The 17,842-nt window shown below is 41.6% G+C and overlaps 2 protein-coding genes across 5 annotated transcripts; both read left to right on the top strand.

Annotated features, from left to right (window-relative positions):
• The first annotated feature begins 5,622 nt into the window (after positions 1–5,622).
• On the top strand, positions 5,623–14,094 carry METTL21A (methyltransferase 21A, HSPA lysine). Of its 4 annotated transcripts, none has more exons than XM_072617401.1 (4): positions 5,623–5,938; positions 7,604–7,783; positions 8,175–8,286; positions 12,799–14,094. In XM_072617401.1, the coding sequence occupies exons 2-4, from the start codon at positions 7,640–7,642 to the stop codon at positions 13,194–13,196; spliced, it is 654 nt and encodes a 217-aa protein (XP_072473502.1). In that variant the 5' UTR covers positions 5,623–5,938; positions 7,604–7,639; the 3' UTR covers positions 13,197–14,094. The 4 variants fall into 4 exon arrangements, with proteins under 4 accessions (XP_072473502.1, XP_072473505.1, XP_072473504.1 ...); XM_072617404.1 differs by having other exon boundaries at positions 5,728–5,938; positions 7,531–7,783; XM_072617403.1 differs by lacking the exon at positions 5,623–5,938 and adding an exon at positions 6,129–6,653 and having other exon boundaries at positions 7,531–7,783.
• A 99-nt stretch (positions 14,095–14,193) lies between these two features.
• On the top strand, positions 14,194–17,095 carry LOC140509661 (uncharacterized). The gene is made up of 2 exons (XM_072617400.1): positions 14,194–14,694; positions 15,137–17,095. Exon 2 carries the CDS (start codon positions 15,172–15,174, stop codon positions 16,168–16,170), a length of 999 nt encoding a protein of 332 aa, XP_072473501.1. The 5' UTR covers positions 14,194–14,694; positions 15,137–15,171; the 3' UTR covers positions 16,171–17,095.
• Positions 17,096–17,842: the final 747 nt, after the last annotated feature.

Genomic DNA, 17,842 nt, shown 5'->3' with positions numbered 1-17,842 from the left:
AAGCCACTTAACTTCCAGATCACATATGTCAAAATATCCACTGGATTGGAAACAATAAGCAGCTTGCAATTAGGGCTGCATTTAACAATAATGGGAATGATGAATTTAAAGACATTCACATTACACTGGACCAAATTAAGACAACTTTCTCCCTCCTGTTGATGTGCCCCAGCTGTAACAATGACCAGTTTTGAGTTTGCAGTCACACTGTAGTCTTTGCAGAAACAATCTTTGCCATTTTGAGGAAAAGGCTGCCATTTTGGAGATCTATCATCTATCACTTTAGTTAGTCTTCTATTACATCAACTAGGGCAAGTTCATCAGCCAATTCCTTTGTTAAGATACTAATGGCACATGCCATGCCAAGTGCACCAACCCCAGCAACAGTGATCTGGTTCTGAGGAATCTGGTCTTCCTTTAGGACATTCAAGATAAGCTGATCCTTGACAGTTGATGCCATTTTGGAGGGTATCTGGGAGGATAGCGAGGTTGCTGGTCTGGCTGTGAAAGTTCTGAGTTAAATGTGAGGTTACTGCTCCCAGGCTGTCCTGGATTATTGTCTTTAACTCCAGCATCCTTCCTTATCTTGTTTTTCAACTTCACATTGAGACTTTTGAGGGACATGAAGGAATTTGGGACATTAGGATAAGCTTTACATTGGCCACTCTAGATATTTCTTTCAGGTAAATGGTGACTTGGGAGAGTTGGTTGTTAAGTTTTCAGTGTGAGCATTAACACTCTGGAAATTGGCAAATGCTACAAATCAGAGCTTGATTTATTGTTTTGTTGATTGTCTGGACTTAAGAAAGTGATGGAGAAAATGTTAATAATTCAGGTTAAACTTAAAAGTGTATCTTGTGTATACCCTGATCCCATCCCCAGATCTGAATGTCAAATATTTACCAACACACCCCAGGATACAGAATTGTACTGCTACATTTTGAAATTATAGCAACATTTCACTTATCTAACCAACCCTATTTGGCAACCTGGGGTGGATGGGTACCAAGAAAGACTAGTGCCTCTGGTGTGAGGACTTGCCAATACCTTTTCAGGGCTGCTAATCTACCTTTGGTTTCTACCTGGCACTCAGATCTCACCCATGGCTCCAAGAAGTTGTAGCATGTATAGTGGCGATGCTCTGGTAAACTAGGAACCAATGAGCCTCAGACCCATTGGTGAGTTTGGGTGGTATCTGCCCGAAGCATATGAAGAATTCTCCTGGCAGAATAGGCAGACAAGAACAATTTGTTCCAATGGCCATGAAGGCAACTGAACAGGTGCTGTGGAGAGCTTAGAGTCTGGTCAGACGTCTAAGATGCCAAGGTCATCCATTGCATTCTAGATCATTGTCTGTTGTCTTGATTTTGTCCTGCCACTAGACTTCAAAGACTCTGGAAGAGAAAATGAGACTGAGACTTTGTGCAACTCTGCCTCATTTCAATCCAATTCAAGCACAAGTCAAGATATCAGCCTAGGATGTCACTAGTCCTCTTAGAAAACAAAGGACAAACAATAATTTGGCAACCTTGACTATTCGGAATGTAGGTGAAAACAAGTAAGCAAAAAGGTCCCTGAGCAGCCAAAATATATGTCACAAAGTCATAACCTAAAATAGCTAGTATTCTTAAGAGTTTTCCTCAGCTCCATCACTCAAAATCTCTTCATTGTAATAGAATGAACAGTGCTTGAAGTCAGGAGAGTTCCTGACTTTCCTTCTTTTGATGATAGTTTTTTAATTCTGGGCAAGTCTTTTAAACTTTCTGGGTCTCAGTCTCTTCACCTATAGAACTGGAATGATGCTAGATACACCTATAGATTTGTATTATATGTGCATGTGCGCACATGCGCACACACAAACACACACACTGTACTTGGATAAATCTATACTGTTACTGGTCTGAGTACTCCCTATCCTTTGGTGCTAATTGTAGCACATCCTTCTTATCCTGGAAAATTATATTCCATGTCCCTGCATAAATCCTCAGTAGGAGATTGACCCAATATACTAGAGACCTACTCATGCAACAGTTGGGCTGTCCAACTATCTCTTATCTTTACTGTTGTTACATGAGCATGTCACCTCCCTTCTGGGGTATATGTGATTTTGCTGCTGGCAATGACATATATGTGTACATGCATATATACATATCTGTACATATCCTATTCAAAACTGAAGTCACAAACTATGGCTTTTCCCTTCTGTCTTTTTTTGGGGAAGGGGGCAAATTGTTTGATTAAATGTCTTTTGTTTTGAAATAATGTATCCTCTGAGTGGGCAAATGTAAATACACTGGTGGGGGCTTGTGAGCAATGTTCTTGAAGAGCTGTTGACTTGCTAAGTGCCTTAACTCTGGAGTAGTTTTTCTGAGTTCCTGCCTGTGGGACAGAGTGTCTCTGGTGCCCTATATGAAGTAACAGATACATCCTTTACATATCTCCTGGGGTTTTGAGAGCATTAGTTAATTCTCTTTAATTGCTTAAACTCCTTGGCTAGATGCGCGAGGGGGGTACTGTAGTTCTAGCATTACTGTGCTATCCTTCATTCATCTGTGAGGGGAGCTAGGTTGAATTGTTGGAGAATGTTGTTGATTTAATAATTTCAATTTATAACCACTTTTCCCATCTATTCTATATTTGTACATTCTATAATGCTGGTATTTTACTGTTACTGTTATGAATTTTTCCCATGGATATATGGTTTAGAATGTGCTATAATAATGCTATATATGAATGCATTAGAAAGAGTAGTAGATTTGAAATGAGAAGATGGGAGTTTAAATTCTGACTTAGTCATTCCGTGTGTGACCGAGTGAATAAAATGAAAAAGTATTTATTAAGTGTTCATTATGGGCAAAGCACTGGGGATATCAATGCAAAAGTCCCTGGTCTCAAAGAGATCACATTTTAATGAAGGAAAAAATACATATCAATCTTAGTTGCAAGTCCTTAGGATGCAAAGTAGATGTTAATACCTCTTCTTTAATGTTATTTCCACTGATAAAATCACATCAGTTTCTGACGTTGAACCATTGGACAGTACCAAGTACTTTCATGATAAGAGCTCCCTTTTCTGTATCTTCAGTAGCTATGGTTACAACATCCCCAGAAGCAGTTGCCAAGTCCCATATCCATAAGGATTGCTTCCCAGGACGTTGGCAGTTGGTCAGCAGTTGGTGAAGAGAAAGGTGAGTCTTACTGCTCCAAATCTAGGATCCAGCAGTCCTGTTTTTTAATGCTATTTAACCATAAGTAGGCCAGTATGACGAACCCCTATCACAGTTGGCACGGCTGTGGTTCAGACCTTCTCCACAAGCCTACGACCCCATTTCCATTTATTAAGTTTGGATGCTGAAGGACTTGGAGGGGAAGACAGATGGTGGGGTAGTTGCTTGCATGGGAGCATTTCCTCCCCATAACTGCTAGAGGTTTAATCTTTTCATTCTTTACTATCTCACTCTCCTCCAAAGCTTTTCTAGACCTTTTCTTCTCCTCTCAAAGTTCTGATTGTCCTATTCAGATCACTAAATGGGCAAGCTGTAGCCCTTGGGATTGTTGGCAAATAGCTGCTTTCTCATCCATTTTGGTCCCTCAGACTGAGCTGAACAAAGAGCATTCTCAAAGGATCTCTTGCATTCTTCACAAGATTCCACTTTAGCCCTTTTCTATAATATACGTTCTTATCTCTCTACTGTTGTGATGAGACCCAGGCTCTAAATGTGATTCCATTGATCACAAACAACCTCATTTCCTAGAGAACCTTCAGCCTACAACTTGACTTATTATAGTCATTCTCATCACCCTGAGTTCTGGGGTAATTCAGATGCAAGTTTGCGTATTTCCTCATGAATTAATTAAATTTACTTCATTAATTTGTTCATCCATTAATATCTTTTGATCAGCTAAGCTCAGTGCTTTACGACTTCACCTTGCTTCACTTTACTATGTCCTCTCTGACTTCAACAAACATTTTGCTACCTGGAAATACTTCTGTCCTGGGACCCCACTGTACCGACTGCTGACTATCTCTCCCAGGCCTATATTTCAAGAATGACCCAGCTAACACACTTCCCCTCTACTCTCCAGTCTCTGGCCATCTCTTTCATAGTCTTATTGAAACATCTTTCCCCTCTCCCATTCTAAAATCATGCATAAATCCACTCTGCCACTGCTGTCTCAAAGATTGTGTCAATCTATTTACCCATTGCTGTACTCAACATCTTGTAACTTTCTAGACCAAAGGGCCCCTCCCTGGTCACTTAGTCCTTTAGGTGAGTGGTCTCTCCCATTAGACTGTACACTTCTTCAGGGTATAGACAGTATTTGCTTTTATATTTGTGTATTTCACATAAGGTTTAATAAACACCCCACCCCTCCCCAGCACCTGGCAAATAGTAAAGGCTCTATCAAAATTTTGGAAAACGCTAGTGCTGAGGTAGAACTCCCCCCAATTTTTTTAAAACCCACAGAAAGATCCAAAGACTGTTGGGTAGATCCTTTATGAAGCATTTATAGTAAACTCTTTTTTAAAAAATTAATTTTATTTAAATGAAGCATTTATTTTCTCTCCCACTTCCATCCCAGGAATGGGAAGGAAAAACAAACCTTTGTAATAAAAATGCCTCATCAAGAAAAACAAATTCCCATACTGACCTTGTTAAAAAACAACAGCCAACAAAAAACTGGGGCTTCAAACAGGACCTGTTTGTACAGCCCTCCCTCACTTAAATCCAATCCACTTGCATGTCATGGCATCACCTCCCTGATGTCAGGGTCTGCTTTGAGAATGAAGGACAAACAACAAAAAACAAGAAACAACAAGAATTGGAAATTGAAGGAATGCCCGTTATTTGGGGAAATGGCTAAATAAGGTGTGGTATATGGCTGTAATGGAAAATTATCCTGCCATGTGAAATGACAAGCAGGATGTTTTCAGAGACTTCTATGAACTGTTACAAAGTGAAGTGGGCAGTGTACAAAGTAACAGCAACTTTGTTGGCTGAAAAACTCTGAATAAATGAGCTATTCTCAGTGACACTGATCCAAGACAATCCCAAAGGACTGATGAAGCATACCATCCAACTTCAGAAACAGAACAGATATTGATTGAAGACAGGCTGAAGCATGCTGTTTTCACTCCCTTTTTCTCATTTTCTAATCTTCTCTTACAAAATGAAAAGTTTTACAGGACTGCAGGCATATAACCTATATCTGATTGCTTGCTTACTGTCTCAGGGAAAGGGGAGAGGAGGGAGAAAGAGAATTTGGAATTAAAACCTTTTTTTAAAATGTTAAAAACTGCTTTAACATGTAATTGGGGGGAAATTACCTATGTATGTATGCATGCATGTATGTATAGAAAAGAGTGGGGCTGCTTCTTCTATGCGTTTAGTCCCTGCCCTCTGAGGGCTCTGGAATCACCGTTGGCCACTGTATCGATCAGAGTCCCTGCCTTTCACATCTGTTCGTGTTGGCAGTTTGGTCCCCGTTGTTCTTGATCTGCTCATAGGAAGGATTTATAGAAAGGAATAAATAACACTGGACGTTCGAGGACCAAAGGCTAGGGAGCATGCACCCCAATGACATCACTAGAGCATCAAGAAATTAAGTAGCATTTATTTAGGGCGTTCTGTGCGGCTCCTGGGGATACAAGACACAGAGGGACAGGGCCTGGCCGCAAGGACCTGCCGTTCTGGTGTTTGGGTGTGTTGTCGACGGGCCGGGCGTAGGTAGCCCTATTTGTACAGCCCAGCCTCTAGATCAGAGGCGGGGTGGTTCGGTTCTGGCCGGTTTGCCAGAGCTGCCCCCCTCCGTCGGCCCCATCCCACTGCAAGCCCTGGAACTCCTCCCGGACGCCTGGCCCTTTAAGGCCGACCGAGGGAACACAGTCAGCCCCGGGAGGCGGGGAAAACAGCCGTGCGGGCCGTCCGCGAGCCTGGTAAGGAAGCGGGGCGCGGAGGCCCGGCCGCAGCTGCCCGGCCTTCTGCTCCTGCACCCCGGGGCCCCGCGCCCGGCCCCGGCCCCTGCACCCCGGGCCCCTCGCCCGACCCCGGCCCCTTCACCCCGGGCCCCGCGCCCGGCCCCGGCCCCTTCACCCCGGGGCCCCGCGCCCGGCCCCGGCCCCTTCACCCCGGGGCCCCGCGCCCGACCCCGGCCCCTGACCCCGGGGCCCCGCGCCTGACCCCGGCCCTCGCACCCCGGACCCCCTTCAGGGGCCCGGACGGGTTCTGTGCTCTCCGCCCCGTGCTCAGCGCACCTTAGCTCGCCCGCGCGTGCCAGGGCTGCCGTAGCACCCGGCTTCTGGGCTCCCGGCCCGGGACGGGCGCCCTCGGTTTACGTAGAGAAGGTCCCCCCATGGGGGAGCCCGGCGGGGCCTGGCGGGGAGGGGCCGTGGAGGCCGGGGCGCTGCCTTCTGCGGGGAGCCCCGCGGCTCCTGGGGCGCAGCCTTCCGCCTTGGGCCAGCCCACACGCGGAGCTCTCTGCCCCAGAGGGGAGGACGTGGGCGGCCAGGCCATTAAGCGGGCCTTTGTCCCCACCTTGCCGGTGCCGGTGCCGGAGCCCCTGGGTCCCGGGGCCGCTCGCTGGCTTCAGCCTTGGGCCCCTGAATCTGGCCGTCCGTCCGTCCGTCTCGTTGTCCTCACAAGGATATGCATGTATGTTTTCCTGGTTCCGCTAACTTCACTCTGCATCAGTTCATGCAAGCCTTCCCAAGTTTCTTTGAAACCATTCACTTCACTTTTTACAGTTGTAAATATTCCAACACATTGAACTTTTTATTTTCCTACAGTAAACATTTTTGGTCCATTTCTAACCTTCGGTCAGTCTGTCCACATCGCTTACCGCATCCCTGGCTTTCTCTTCCGACCTAAGCTATCATATATTATAATAGCCATTCCTAACCAGATTAAAATGTAATGAGGGATATTTAACAAAATAAAAATACAGTAGACCTAGGTAGCATTTCCATTTTAAAACCAAGTCAATACTTTGCGGTCTGCCCCTTATCCCCCAGATTAGGGGCACTTTTACATTTGAGTTTAACAGCACCAAGACTTCCCCAGATTCCCTCAGTCAGCATGTATCAGGTGTGGAACTTGAACCCAGGTTTACCTGGGCCCATCTCCTGGTCCTCCATACCACAGCCTCTCAGATGGGAAAATGGGGCATATACATTTTCAGAAAGGAATGAGGTGATGAATTATTTCATATGGCCATATTTAATTTATGATTAGAATTGCTCTAAGGAGAGGTCATTGGGAAGTAAAAATGATTTTAAAAGGTAAATGTATCAGTGAAGACATTTAAAAGATAAAAGTAGAAAAAGTGAATAGTTAATTTTTGAGGATCATATATTTAGAGGGGACTTAGAGGACTGGAGAGATTTCCTTGAGCACAGAGGGATCCAGATTGTTGGGACAATTAGGGTGAAGAAAACCCATCTGATGCATTTCCATCTTTCATTGCATAAATTTCAAACCAGAAACAAACCCTACAGTCTTTAATTTTCACAACTCTTTTTTTTCCTTTAAGAAATCCTTTCAATTTGGGTCTGAAACTGTGATTCCCAGGACAGAGCTTTATATAGGATTCTCTTTCCTAATAGACTGAAGGCAAATCATCCAGATGAACTAAAGGCAAAATGGCTCTGGTTCCCTACGACTCAGAAGGAATAGGGATACAGAAATTCCACAAACCTAAGGCCACCTATATGTTTGCAAACCACATGATCCAGATCCACCAGGATTGGAAGCAACTGGGTGTGGCAGCTGTGGTATGGGATGCGGTATGTATACCTCAGGGTTCTATGTTTCATTAAAAACTACCAAAGGCCTCCAAACTTGCTGAAAGCAATTGAGGAAGGGGAGATTTGACTCTCCCTCCTTTATATTTTAAGGATGAACCTGTAAGGCCAAGCGAGATAAAGATTTTGTTCTTCCCAGGGATTGCATTAGACAGCAAGTTTAGCAGTAAAATCAGAACCCAGACTCAGACCATGGACCGCAAGCTCATTGGCCAGCCATTCTGACATTTTTTTTATGGAATTTTTACCAGATTACCTGATTCAAATCTGAAGTGCCCCAAACCTTTTTCCCTACAGTCCTAAAAACATGGGCCCCTCTTTGTGTATGCATGCACATAGTATGACCCTTGATCAGTCTTCTCTTTTGGCCCAGGCTGTGGTTCTCTGTACTTACCTGGAGATGGGGGCTTTTGATCTTCAAGGACGTTCTGCAGTGGAGCTAGGAGCGGGAACAGGTCTAGTGGGCATTGTGGCTGCTTTGTTAGGTAAGTTTGCCAGTTCTTTCAAGTTCCCATGGTGTTTAAAGTGAACCCAAAAAACCAGGTGTTTATAGGATTCATTTTCTTGATTTGGCCGTTTTCTTTACTCAGGTTTCAATCAGAAAGGGTATCCTGGAAGATTTAATAACTTAAAAACCACTAAGATTATTGGAAGAACCTTGATTTTTTTCACTGGATATGGGCCAGTAGCAGGTTATTATTATTATTTTTTGACCACACCCACAAACTCCTTCAATAACCACAATTTTCTGACCACAGTAATAATAGCTAACATTTATATAGTGCTTCCTATGTGCCAAACGCTTAACAAATATTATCTCATTTGGTCCTCGTGACAACCCTGGGAGGTGGGTGCTTTTTAATTATCCCTCCTTTTACAGATGAGAGAAAACTGACAAACAGAGTGATTTGCCCAGGGTCACATAGGGTCAGAAGTTCGATCTGAACTCATGTCATTTCAACTCCAAGCCCAGCTCCCTATCCACTGTGCCACCTCTGTTTCCTTTATCCCTGTTTTCTGCAGTTACCATCTCCCTTTGATTTTTTCCTCCATGTTCTTACCCTTATTAGACATTTATTTATTTGTTGTGATGGGGTTAAGTGATTTTCCCACACAGATAGTAAGTGTCTGAGGTTGGATTTGAACTCAGATTTTTCTGATTCCAGGATTGTTACTCTATCCAGGAGCTACTCAGCTCCCTGCTCCCCCACCTTATTGGACATTCTAAGAGATTCTCTTTAAATCTCCTAAATCCTTTCCACTGTGTCCTCTAGGAGAGTTTTTCTAAAATTCTCCTACATCTTCCACCTTTTCCATGAGCATTCCTCCTTTCTTATTAACTAAAACTGGATTTGCCCAGTTTTAATGACTTTCCCCTAGAGAGGGTTATTCCTAGCTCCCCACAGGTGAGGAACCTGTGCCCTTGTGGTCACATGCAAGCCCTCTAGGTCGTTAAGTTGACCCAAGACCAAGTAGGGCCACAAGTGACTTCGAGGTCACTGGTTCCCCACCCCTGTGTGTGAAGGGAAGTTTCCCAAAACACTTCTTATTGCCCCTTCCAGACTGGTATTCTGCCGCCATCATTCAGCCGCACCTCCTTTCCCTCTCATTAGCTTTTAATAAAAGATTCAAGTTATTTTCCTCATTATGTCAACTCTTAGCTCAAAGTCCTTTTCCACTGCATCCCTTGTACTTGTCTTCAAGACTTCAATATCCATGCAGATAATCCTTCCATTAACAACACTGAGTCATTTCAGTAGTGTCCAACTCTTTGATCTCCATTTGGGATTTTCTTGGCAGAGATACTGGAGTGCTTTATTATTTATTTCTCCATTTCACTTGACAGATGAGGAAACTGAAGCAGACAGAAGTTAAGTGACTTGCCTAGGGTCACACAGCTAGTAAGTGAACTCGGGTCTTCCTGACTCCAGGCCTGGCACTTGATCCACTGCATTACCTAGCTGCCCTCCAATAAGAATAGTTTATATTTATTTATATAATATCTATAGTTACAGAGCACTTTTTTAAAACTAAAATTTCAATTGTTATGCATTTAATTTTTTCCCCTCTCACCTTTCCAAACCCCTAATAGAAAAAGAACAAAACCAAAACCCTTGTAACAAATAAGTATAGTCAGGCAGAACAAATGACTGTATTGACCATTTCTGAAAATGTACATCTTATTCCATATGTTGATCCATCACCTCTATATCAGGAGAAGATTAGTATTTTCTCTCTCTTTTGAGTTTTTTTAAAAATATTTTTATTTATTTTGTTAAATATTCATATAAAATATTTTAAGCATTCATTTAAAAAATATTGAGTTCTAAATTCTCCCTCCCTCCCATCTCTCCCCCAGGAAGGTATATTCTTCTTTACTGACCTGTTGGAATAATGGTTGATAATCATTGCACTGATTAGAATTCTTAAGTCTTTCAAAATTTAATGCTGGTTGCATTCATATGTCATCATTTATTCAATGATTCAATACTAATTAATTGATGACCACCTCTTTAGTTTCCAGTACTTTGGAACTCCAAAAAAGAACTGCTATAAATATTTGTATGTACCTATGTATGTATGTGTACATATATATGTGCACAAATATATGTACACACACATACACATATAGTCATAGACATATATATATATATATACATATATATATATATATATATATATATATATATATATACACACACATATACAAACTCAGATTGACTCTTTCCACTACACCATGTTGCCTACTTTCCTTCATAGTAACTGACCTTGATTTTCTGTTCTTTGGCTATCTCCTGACTCCATTGAACCTTATCATTCCTTGCAATTAACTCCATTTTCCAAGATTTAAAACCCAGATCAACCCTCTCCAATATGAGCTTCTCTTGTTATATCGCTGCTACTCAACCTGCTCTCCTCTCTTCTCTTGGTGTCTAGATCTTTTCTTCATCCCATATCCTAGCCTCTTAGCTTGTGGTTTCACTTGCTTCCATACCCATCTGTAAAAGCAGGCACCTGAACATACACAGGAGGGTCTGCTGTACAGGGTCTTAGATTGTCTTTTCAAAGGAAAGCAACTTTTGAGGGATCAACAGTCGCTTTAATCAAGAACATATATCATTCACTTAGTTCAGGGGAAACCGTCAGACCCTGACTTTTCAGAGAAAATACGAAGAAATGATAATCAATAGACAGAGGTTCCAACTGTCCAACCATAAAGCAAATACATGACAGATCAGCAGACATATCCAACCATCTGACCATTACATACATACAGAGTTACCAGAGAGAGAAGCACCACCATCTAGGTTTTCAAAGCAGGCCCATTAATAAGTGGGGAAGATCTTTAGTTCTCATAATTACCCTTACACCATCCCATGAATCTTCACCATGCTCTTGTTAGCACTCCATTTGCATTTTTGGGTTAGGGTTAGCAGGGCAATAAAAATATTATAGACTGTGCAATCTAGAAGTCTTGAGATGTATGGGGAAAAAAGGGAGATACTCACAATAGCTTAGGGGGTAATAAACAATAGCGATAATAACAACTACCATTTCTATAGTGTCTACTATGTGCAGGCACCGTGTTAACTAAGCTCGTTAAAAACATTACCTCATTTGATCCTAATAAAAGCTCTGAGAGTACTATTATTATCCTCATTTTACAAAGGAGGTTGAATTTTGCTCAAGGTTACACAGAACAAAGTTAGGGTAGGTGTTTTTATTTGGAAAAGGTAAGGATGGAATATTTTTAGGTAGATGGGAAGGAACCTGTGGAATCAAGTTTCTTAACTTTTTTCTGTGTCATGGTCCCCTTTGGCAGTCAGGTGAAGCTTACGGATGCCTTCTCAGAATGATGTTTTTAAATGCATAACATAAAATCTATCAGATTACAAAGAAAAATCAGTTATGTTGAAATAGTTGTTGAAGTTTACATATACATGAGTAGCACTATATATGCAATATACATATTTTTAAAAGTTCACAGATGCCGTGCTAATAGCCTCTGCTTTAACCATTCCTAAACTTACAAATTATTTTTCTTTCATTGATTTTTGGTTATCTGTTTCCAGGGGACTTTTAGGGACACTCTAATTTTATCTTGAAGCACTTAGCAAAACACGTATAAAATAGGTTAACAGCTGATATATCTATATAATAATGTTACCAATGGCAGAATTTTTGGCCATGAACAACAGTCCCTATCTCGAGTTGAATATTAACTTAGAAGCATAATGGAATGATAGATTAGAAACCAGGATGTGAAAGGACATAGAGATAGTGTATAAAGTACCAGGCCCAGAGTCAGGAAAACCTGAGTTCAAATCTGGCCTCAGATACTTACTAGTTGTGTGACCCTGCACAAGTCATTTTACCCTGTTTGCCTTAATATCATCATCCGTCAAATGAGCAGGAGAAGAAAATGGCAAACTACTTACTCCAGTATTTCTGCCAGGAAAACTTCATGAGACCACAAAGAGTTGGACACAATCGAAACAACTGAACAACAACAAAAATGAGATTATGGGCCACGTGATAGCAGTGTTCAGTTACCTGACGGGCTGTGGTATGCAAGGGGCATCAGACTTGTACTGCCTGGCCCCACAGGGCAGAAGTAGGAGTGATGGGTAGAGGCTGTGGAGAGGCAGACTGAAGTAAGGAAAACTTCCTAGCAAAAAGTGAGATGGGATGCCCCCCATCAGTCAGTTGGAAAACATTTATTAAGCACCTACTGTGTGCCATTCCTAAGCCCTAGCATTTGTTCACAATAATAATGACAGGTAGGTAGAAGGCCTACTTGTTTTGGTATGGGTTGGACCAAATGAAATTCTGTGATTATAAAATGACTCTCCTCTACCATACCTGATTGCCTGCCTACCTACCTATTAGAAAAGCTGTTGGGAACATTAATTACTAATTAGGGAACATCAATTACTAATTAATTAATTAGGGGGACATTATTTATCACGAGGCTATTTCTTTTACCCACATTCTAGGTGCTCATGTGACCATCACAGATCGGAAAATAGCATTAGAATTTCTCAAGTCCAATGTTCAAGCCAACCTGCCTCATAATATACAACCAAAAGCTGTAGTTAAGGAGTTGACTTGGGGGCAAAACTTGGGGACCTTCTCACCAGGAGAGTTTGACCTGATCCTGGGGGCTGACATCATCTACCTGGAAGAGACTTTTGTGGATCTCCTTCACACATTGGAGCATCTGAGCAGTGACCATTCCATCATCCTTCTGTCCTGTCGCATCCGATATGAACGGGATCACAACTTCTTAAAGATGCTGGCAAAACGTTTCACTGTGCAGGAGGTTCACTATGACGTCGAGAAGGATGTACACATATATAAAGCACACAGGAGAAGCCACAAGGAGGACTTGTAGAGTGTAGTCAGAAGTATTTGCCGTAGACATGCTTACCGTACTATTTATTGTGCTAGATTATGAACTTAATGTTGTGGCATTGTATGTAGTTCTCTCTGTCACTGTTTGAACCAAACTCTTTATCTGGTAATATCTTCTCAGGCAGATCAAAGTCAGAAGAATGAAGCATTTCTGTGTCGTCAGTCTAGTGATGGAGTTCTTCTATGGACAGGTGCTCAGACACATCTGGATGATGTTTAGGGATAGAGACTGAATCTATGATTTCTGATTTCTGTGGTGTGACTTCAGTGGTCACTGTAATGTAGTGGACCTATGATTTATGATTTCAGTGGTCACTGTAATTTAATGGACCTGTGATTTATGATTTCAGCAGTGTGACTTCAGTGGCCACTATAATATGATGGACCTATGATTTATGATTTCACTGCTTATGACTTCTAGGGAAGGAAACTCCCTCTACCAACACAGGTCAGCACCTTTCCTGAAACTTATATTACAGAGTGCCCTAGGGGGAAGTGACCCACTCACTCGGTCAGAGCTGGCCCATGAACCCAGGTCATCCTGGCTTTTGGGACAGTTCTATATGCCAGACTGCCTCTCATGTAGATGTGGGGAGGCTGAGTTATACAAATGACTTAGAATTCACTGTGAAATGTTCAGTGTTTAATGTAGAGTTTTCAGAATGTGAAAGAAATTTGTTTTTACATTCCCTTGTCTTTGTTGGCTCTGTGTGGGTTTTTTCTACTTTTGTCTAGTGGCTGCAATTTGTAATTAGAACATATTATACTTGTAATTTCATTTGCATAAAAATATAATAAAATGATTAACAGATATTTTATATGTTTTGAAAAATGAGCTTTTAGCTAAGAAAATAAATCATTTTTTACCTTTTTATGAACTGCTTGTTGAATTTGTTAGATTCTGATGAAATGGTTATGGTTAATTCTTCATAACCTACCTTTTTTATTCTGTTTTTTGCATATTTCTGTGGGGCCTTTCAAAAAGTGCATAGCAGGTCATATTGAAAACCAAAATGTGGTAGTGTAACATAAATAGAGGAGGATGGTTTTACATTTCATTGCTTTGCCCTTTTAAGTATAGAGATTTGATGAAAAATGAGACTTTGTTCACAAATAACAATTTTTAGATCATGTGTGTTGTTTTTTTTTAAAAAATGAATAGGGCCGGGGGAGGAGCCAAGATGGTGGAGTAGAAAGATACACATATGCCAGCTCCTAACCCACAGCCCATAAAATACCTGTAAAGAAGAACTCCCAACAAATTCTGGAGCAGCAGAAGCCACAGAACAACGGAGTGGAGGAGATTTCTGTTCCAGAGAGACCTGAAAAACTGACACCAAAGGTCCGTCACGCACCGGACCTGGAGCAGAACCCAGCCCTGCCTTGGCTGCGCGGCACCTAGAGGAGTAGATTAGAGCAGGCTTCAGGGACAGAATCTCCAGCATCCACGCAGGTCCCTCCACCCACAGGCGCAAAAGGTCAGTGAGAGGGTCTCTTTGGCTGGCTGAGAGGGGAGTGGGGTATTCCCCATAACTCAGGCCCCCTCGGGAGGCAGCAGAGGAGGCAGCAGCAGACAGGGGCTCCCAAAGCAGGCAGGAGCTCAGATCCATTGTTGAAGGTCTCCACTTAAACCCCCTGAGGGAAATGAGCTCCCTGTGGTGGCCCTGCCCCCACCTGAGCACCTGAACTTAATCTCACACTGAATAGCAGCCCCACCCCATCCAAAGCCCTGAGGCTGGTAAGCAGCATTTGAATCTCAGCCCCTAAGCACTGGCTGGGCGGATCTGGAGGTGAGGTGGGGGTGGAGAGGAAACTCAGAAGTCAAGTAACTGGCTGGGAAAATTCCCAGAAAAGGGAAAAAAAATAAGACCATAGAAGGTTACTTTCTTGGTGAACAGATATCTCCTCCCATCCTTTCAGATGAGGAAGAACAATGCTTGCCATAAGGGAAAGACATGGAAGTCAAGGTTTCTGTATCCCAAACATACAAAATAAATATTCAATGGTCTCAGGCCATGGAAGAGCTCAAAAAGGATTTTGAAAATCAAGTTATAGAGGTGGAGGAAAAACTGGAAAGAGAAATGAGAGAGATGCAAGAAAAGCATGAAAAGCAGGTCAACACCTTGCTAAAGGAGACCCAAAACAATGCTGAAGAAAATAACACCTTGAAAAATAGGCTAACTCAACTGGCAAAAGAGGTTCAAAATGCCAATGAGGAGAAGAATGCTTTAAAAAGCAGAATTAGCCAAATGGAAAAGGAGGTTCAAAAGCTCACTGAAGAAAATGGTTCTTTAAAAGTTAGAATGGAACAGATGGAGGCTAATGACTTTATGAGAAACCAAGAAATCACAAAACAAAACCCAAAGAATGAAAAAATGGAAGAGAAAGTGAAATATCTCATTGGAAAAACAACTGACCTGGAAAATAGATCCAGGAGAGACAATTTAAAAATTATGGGACTACCTGAAAGCCATGATCACAAAAAGAGCCTAGACATCATCTTTCATGAAATTATCAAGGAAAACTGCCCTGATAGTCTAGAACCAGAGGGCAAAATAAGTATTCAAGGAATCCACCGATTCCCTCCTGAAAGAGATCCAAAAAGAGAAACTCCTAGGAACATTGTGGCCAAATTCCAGAGTTCCCAGGTCAAGGAGAAAATATTGCAAGCAGCTAGAAAGAAACAATTCAATTACTGTAGAAATACAATCAGAATAACACAAGATCTAGCAGCTTCTACATTAAGGGATCGAAGGACATGGAGTATGATATTCCAGAACTCAAAGGAACTAGGATTAAAACCAAGAATCACCTACCCAGCAAAACTGAGTATAATACTTCAGGGGAAAAAATGGTCATTCAATCAAATAACAGACTTTCAAGGATTCTTGAGGAAAAGACCAGAGCTGAATAGAAAATCTGACCTTCAAACACGAGAATCAAGAGAAGCATGAAAAGGTAAACAGGAGTCATCCCCCAGTTGATAAATAGTCAAAGGATATGAACAGGCAGTTTTCAGAGGAAGAAATTAAAGATATCTATAGTCCTATGAAAAAATGTTCCAAATCACTATTGATTAGAGAGATGCAAATTAAAACATCTCTGAGGTAACACATCACACCTATCAGATTGACGGACATGACAGAACAGGAAGATGATAAATGTTGGAGAAGATGTGGGAGAGTTGGAACACTAATTCATTGTTGGTGGAGATGTGAGCTGATCCAGCCATTCTAGAGAGTAATTTAGAACTATGCCCAAAGGCCTACGAAAAAAGGTATGCACCCTTTGACTCAGCAATATCACTTCTAGGACTGTACCTCCAAGAGATCATAAAAATGGGAAAGGATCCCACATGTATAAAAATATTTATAGCAGCACTCTTTGTGGTGACCAAAAACTGGAAATCAAGGGGATGCCCATCAATTGGAGAATGACTGTATAAATTATGGTATATGAATATAATGGAATACTGTTGTGATTTAAGAAATGATGAACAGGAAGACTTCAGAGAGGCCTGGAAAGACTTATATGATCTGATACTGAGTGAAAGGAGCAGAAGTAGGAGAACTTTGCCACCACAATGACCACAGTGTGTGAGAGTTTTTTCTGGTAGACTTGGAACTTCATTGCAATGCGAGGACTTAAAAAAATTCCCAATGGTCTTTTAAGGCAAAATGCCATCCACATCCAGAGAAAGAACTATGGAATTCAATCACAGAATGTAGCACATCATTTTCTTTTGTGTTACGTTTTGGTTTGTTATATGATTTCTCCCATTCATTTTAATTCTTCTACACAGCATGACTATAGTAAAAATGTATTTAACAGGAATGTATGTGTAGAACCTATATAAAATTGTATGCTGTCTTGGGGAGGAGGGGGGAGGTAGGGGGAGGGGAGGGGAAAAATATCTAAGTTATATGGTAGTGATTGTAGAATACTGAAAATAAAATTAATTTTAAAAAAAGGCATCCTGGTTGGAGAAAAAAAAAAGGTAGACAGGAAAGAGAAATCACAAGGGACTTACTAAAGTTGAACTGTTTACATTCTTATATGGAAAGATAATATTTGTAACTCTTGAAACTTTTTTCAGTATCTGGATAGTTGGAGGGATTATACACACCACACACACACACACACACACACACACACACAGAGACAGAGAGCACAGGGTGAGTTGAATAGGAAGGGATCATATCTAAGAAAATAAAATTAAGGGGTGAAAGAGGAATATATTGGGAGGAGAAAGGGAGAAATGGAATGGGGCAAATTATCTCTCATAAAAGAGGCAAGAAAAAGACTTTTCAATGGAGGGAAAAAGGGGGGAGGTGAGAGAGAAAAGTGAAGCTTACTCTCATCACATTTGGCTCAAGGAGGGAATAACATGCACACTCAATTTGGTATGAAAACCTATCTTACACTACAGGAAAGTAGGGGAGAAGGGGATAAGCAGGGGAGAGGGGAGATGATGGAAGGGAGGGTAAATGGGAGGAGGGAGGAATTAGAATTAAACACTCTTGGGGAGGGACAAGGTCAAAAAAGAGAATAGAAGAAATGGGGGGCAGGAGGGAAGTATAGTTAGTCTTATACAACATGACTATTATGGAAGTCACTTGGAAAACT

The sequence above is a fragment of the Notamacropus eugenii genome, chromosome 6 (assembly GCF_028372415.1).
Source record: "Notamacropus eugenii isolate mMacEug1 chromosome 6, mMacEug1.pri_v2, whole genome shotgun sequence".
In the NCBI taxonomy this organism is placed as follows: Eukaryota; Metazoa; Chordata; class Mammalia; order Diprotodontia; family Macropodidae; genus Notamacropus; species Notamacropus eugenii.
Note: the sequence above shows the minus strand (reverse complement) of the source record. Positions and strands in the feature narration are given on the sequence as shown.

Coding starts and splice junctions, on each gene's coding strand:
- LOC140509661 (XM_072617400.1), top strand. CDS start 15,172: ATGGAAGTCAAGGTTTCTGTATCCCAAACATACAAAATAAATATTCAA.
- METTL21A (XM_072617401.1), top strand. CDS start 7,640: ATGGCTCTGGTTCCCTACGACTCAGAAGGAATAGGGATACAGAAATTC. Junction 7,784..8,174: donor CAGCTGTGGTATGGGATGCG/GTATGTATACCT, acceptor CTTTTGGCCCAG/GCTGTGGTTCTCTGTACTTA. Junction 8,287..12,798: donor CATTGTGGCTGCTTTGTTAG/GTAAGTTTGCCA, acceptor CCCACATTCTAG/GTGCTCATGTGACCATCACA.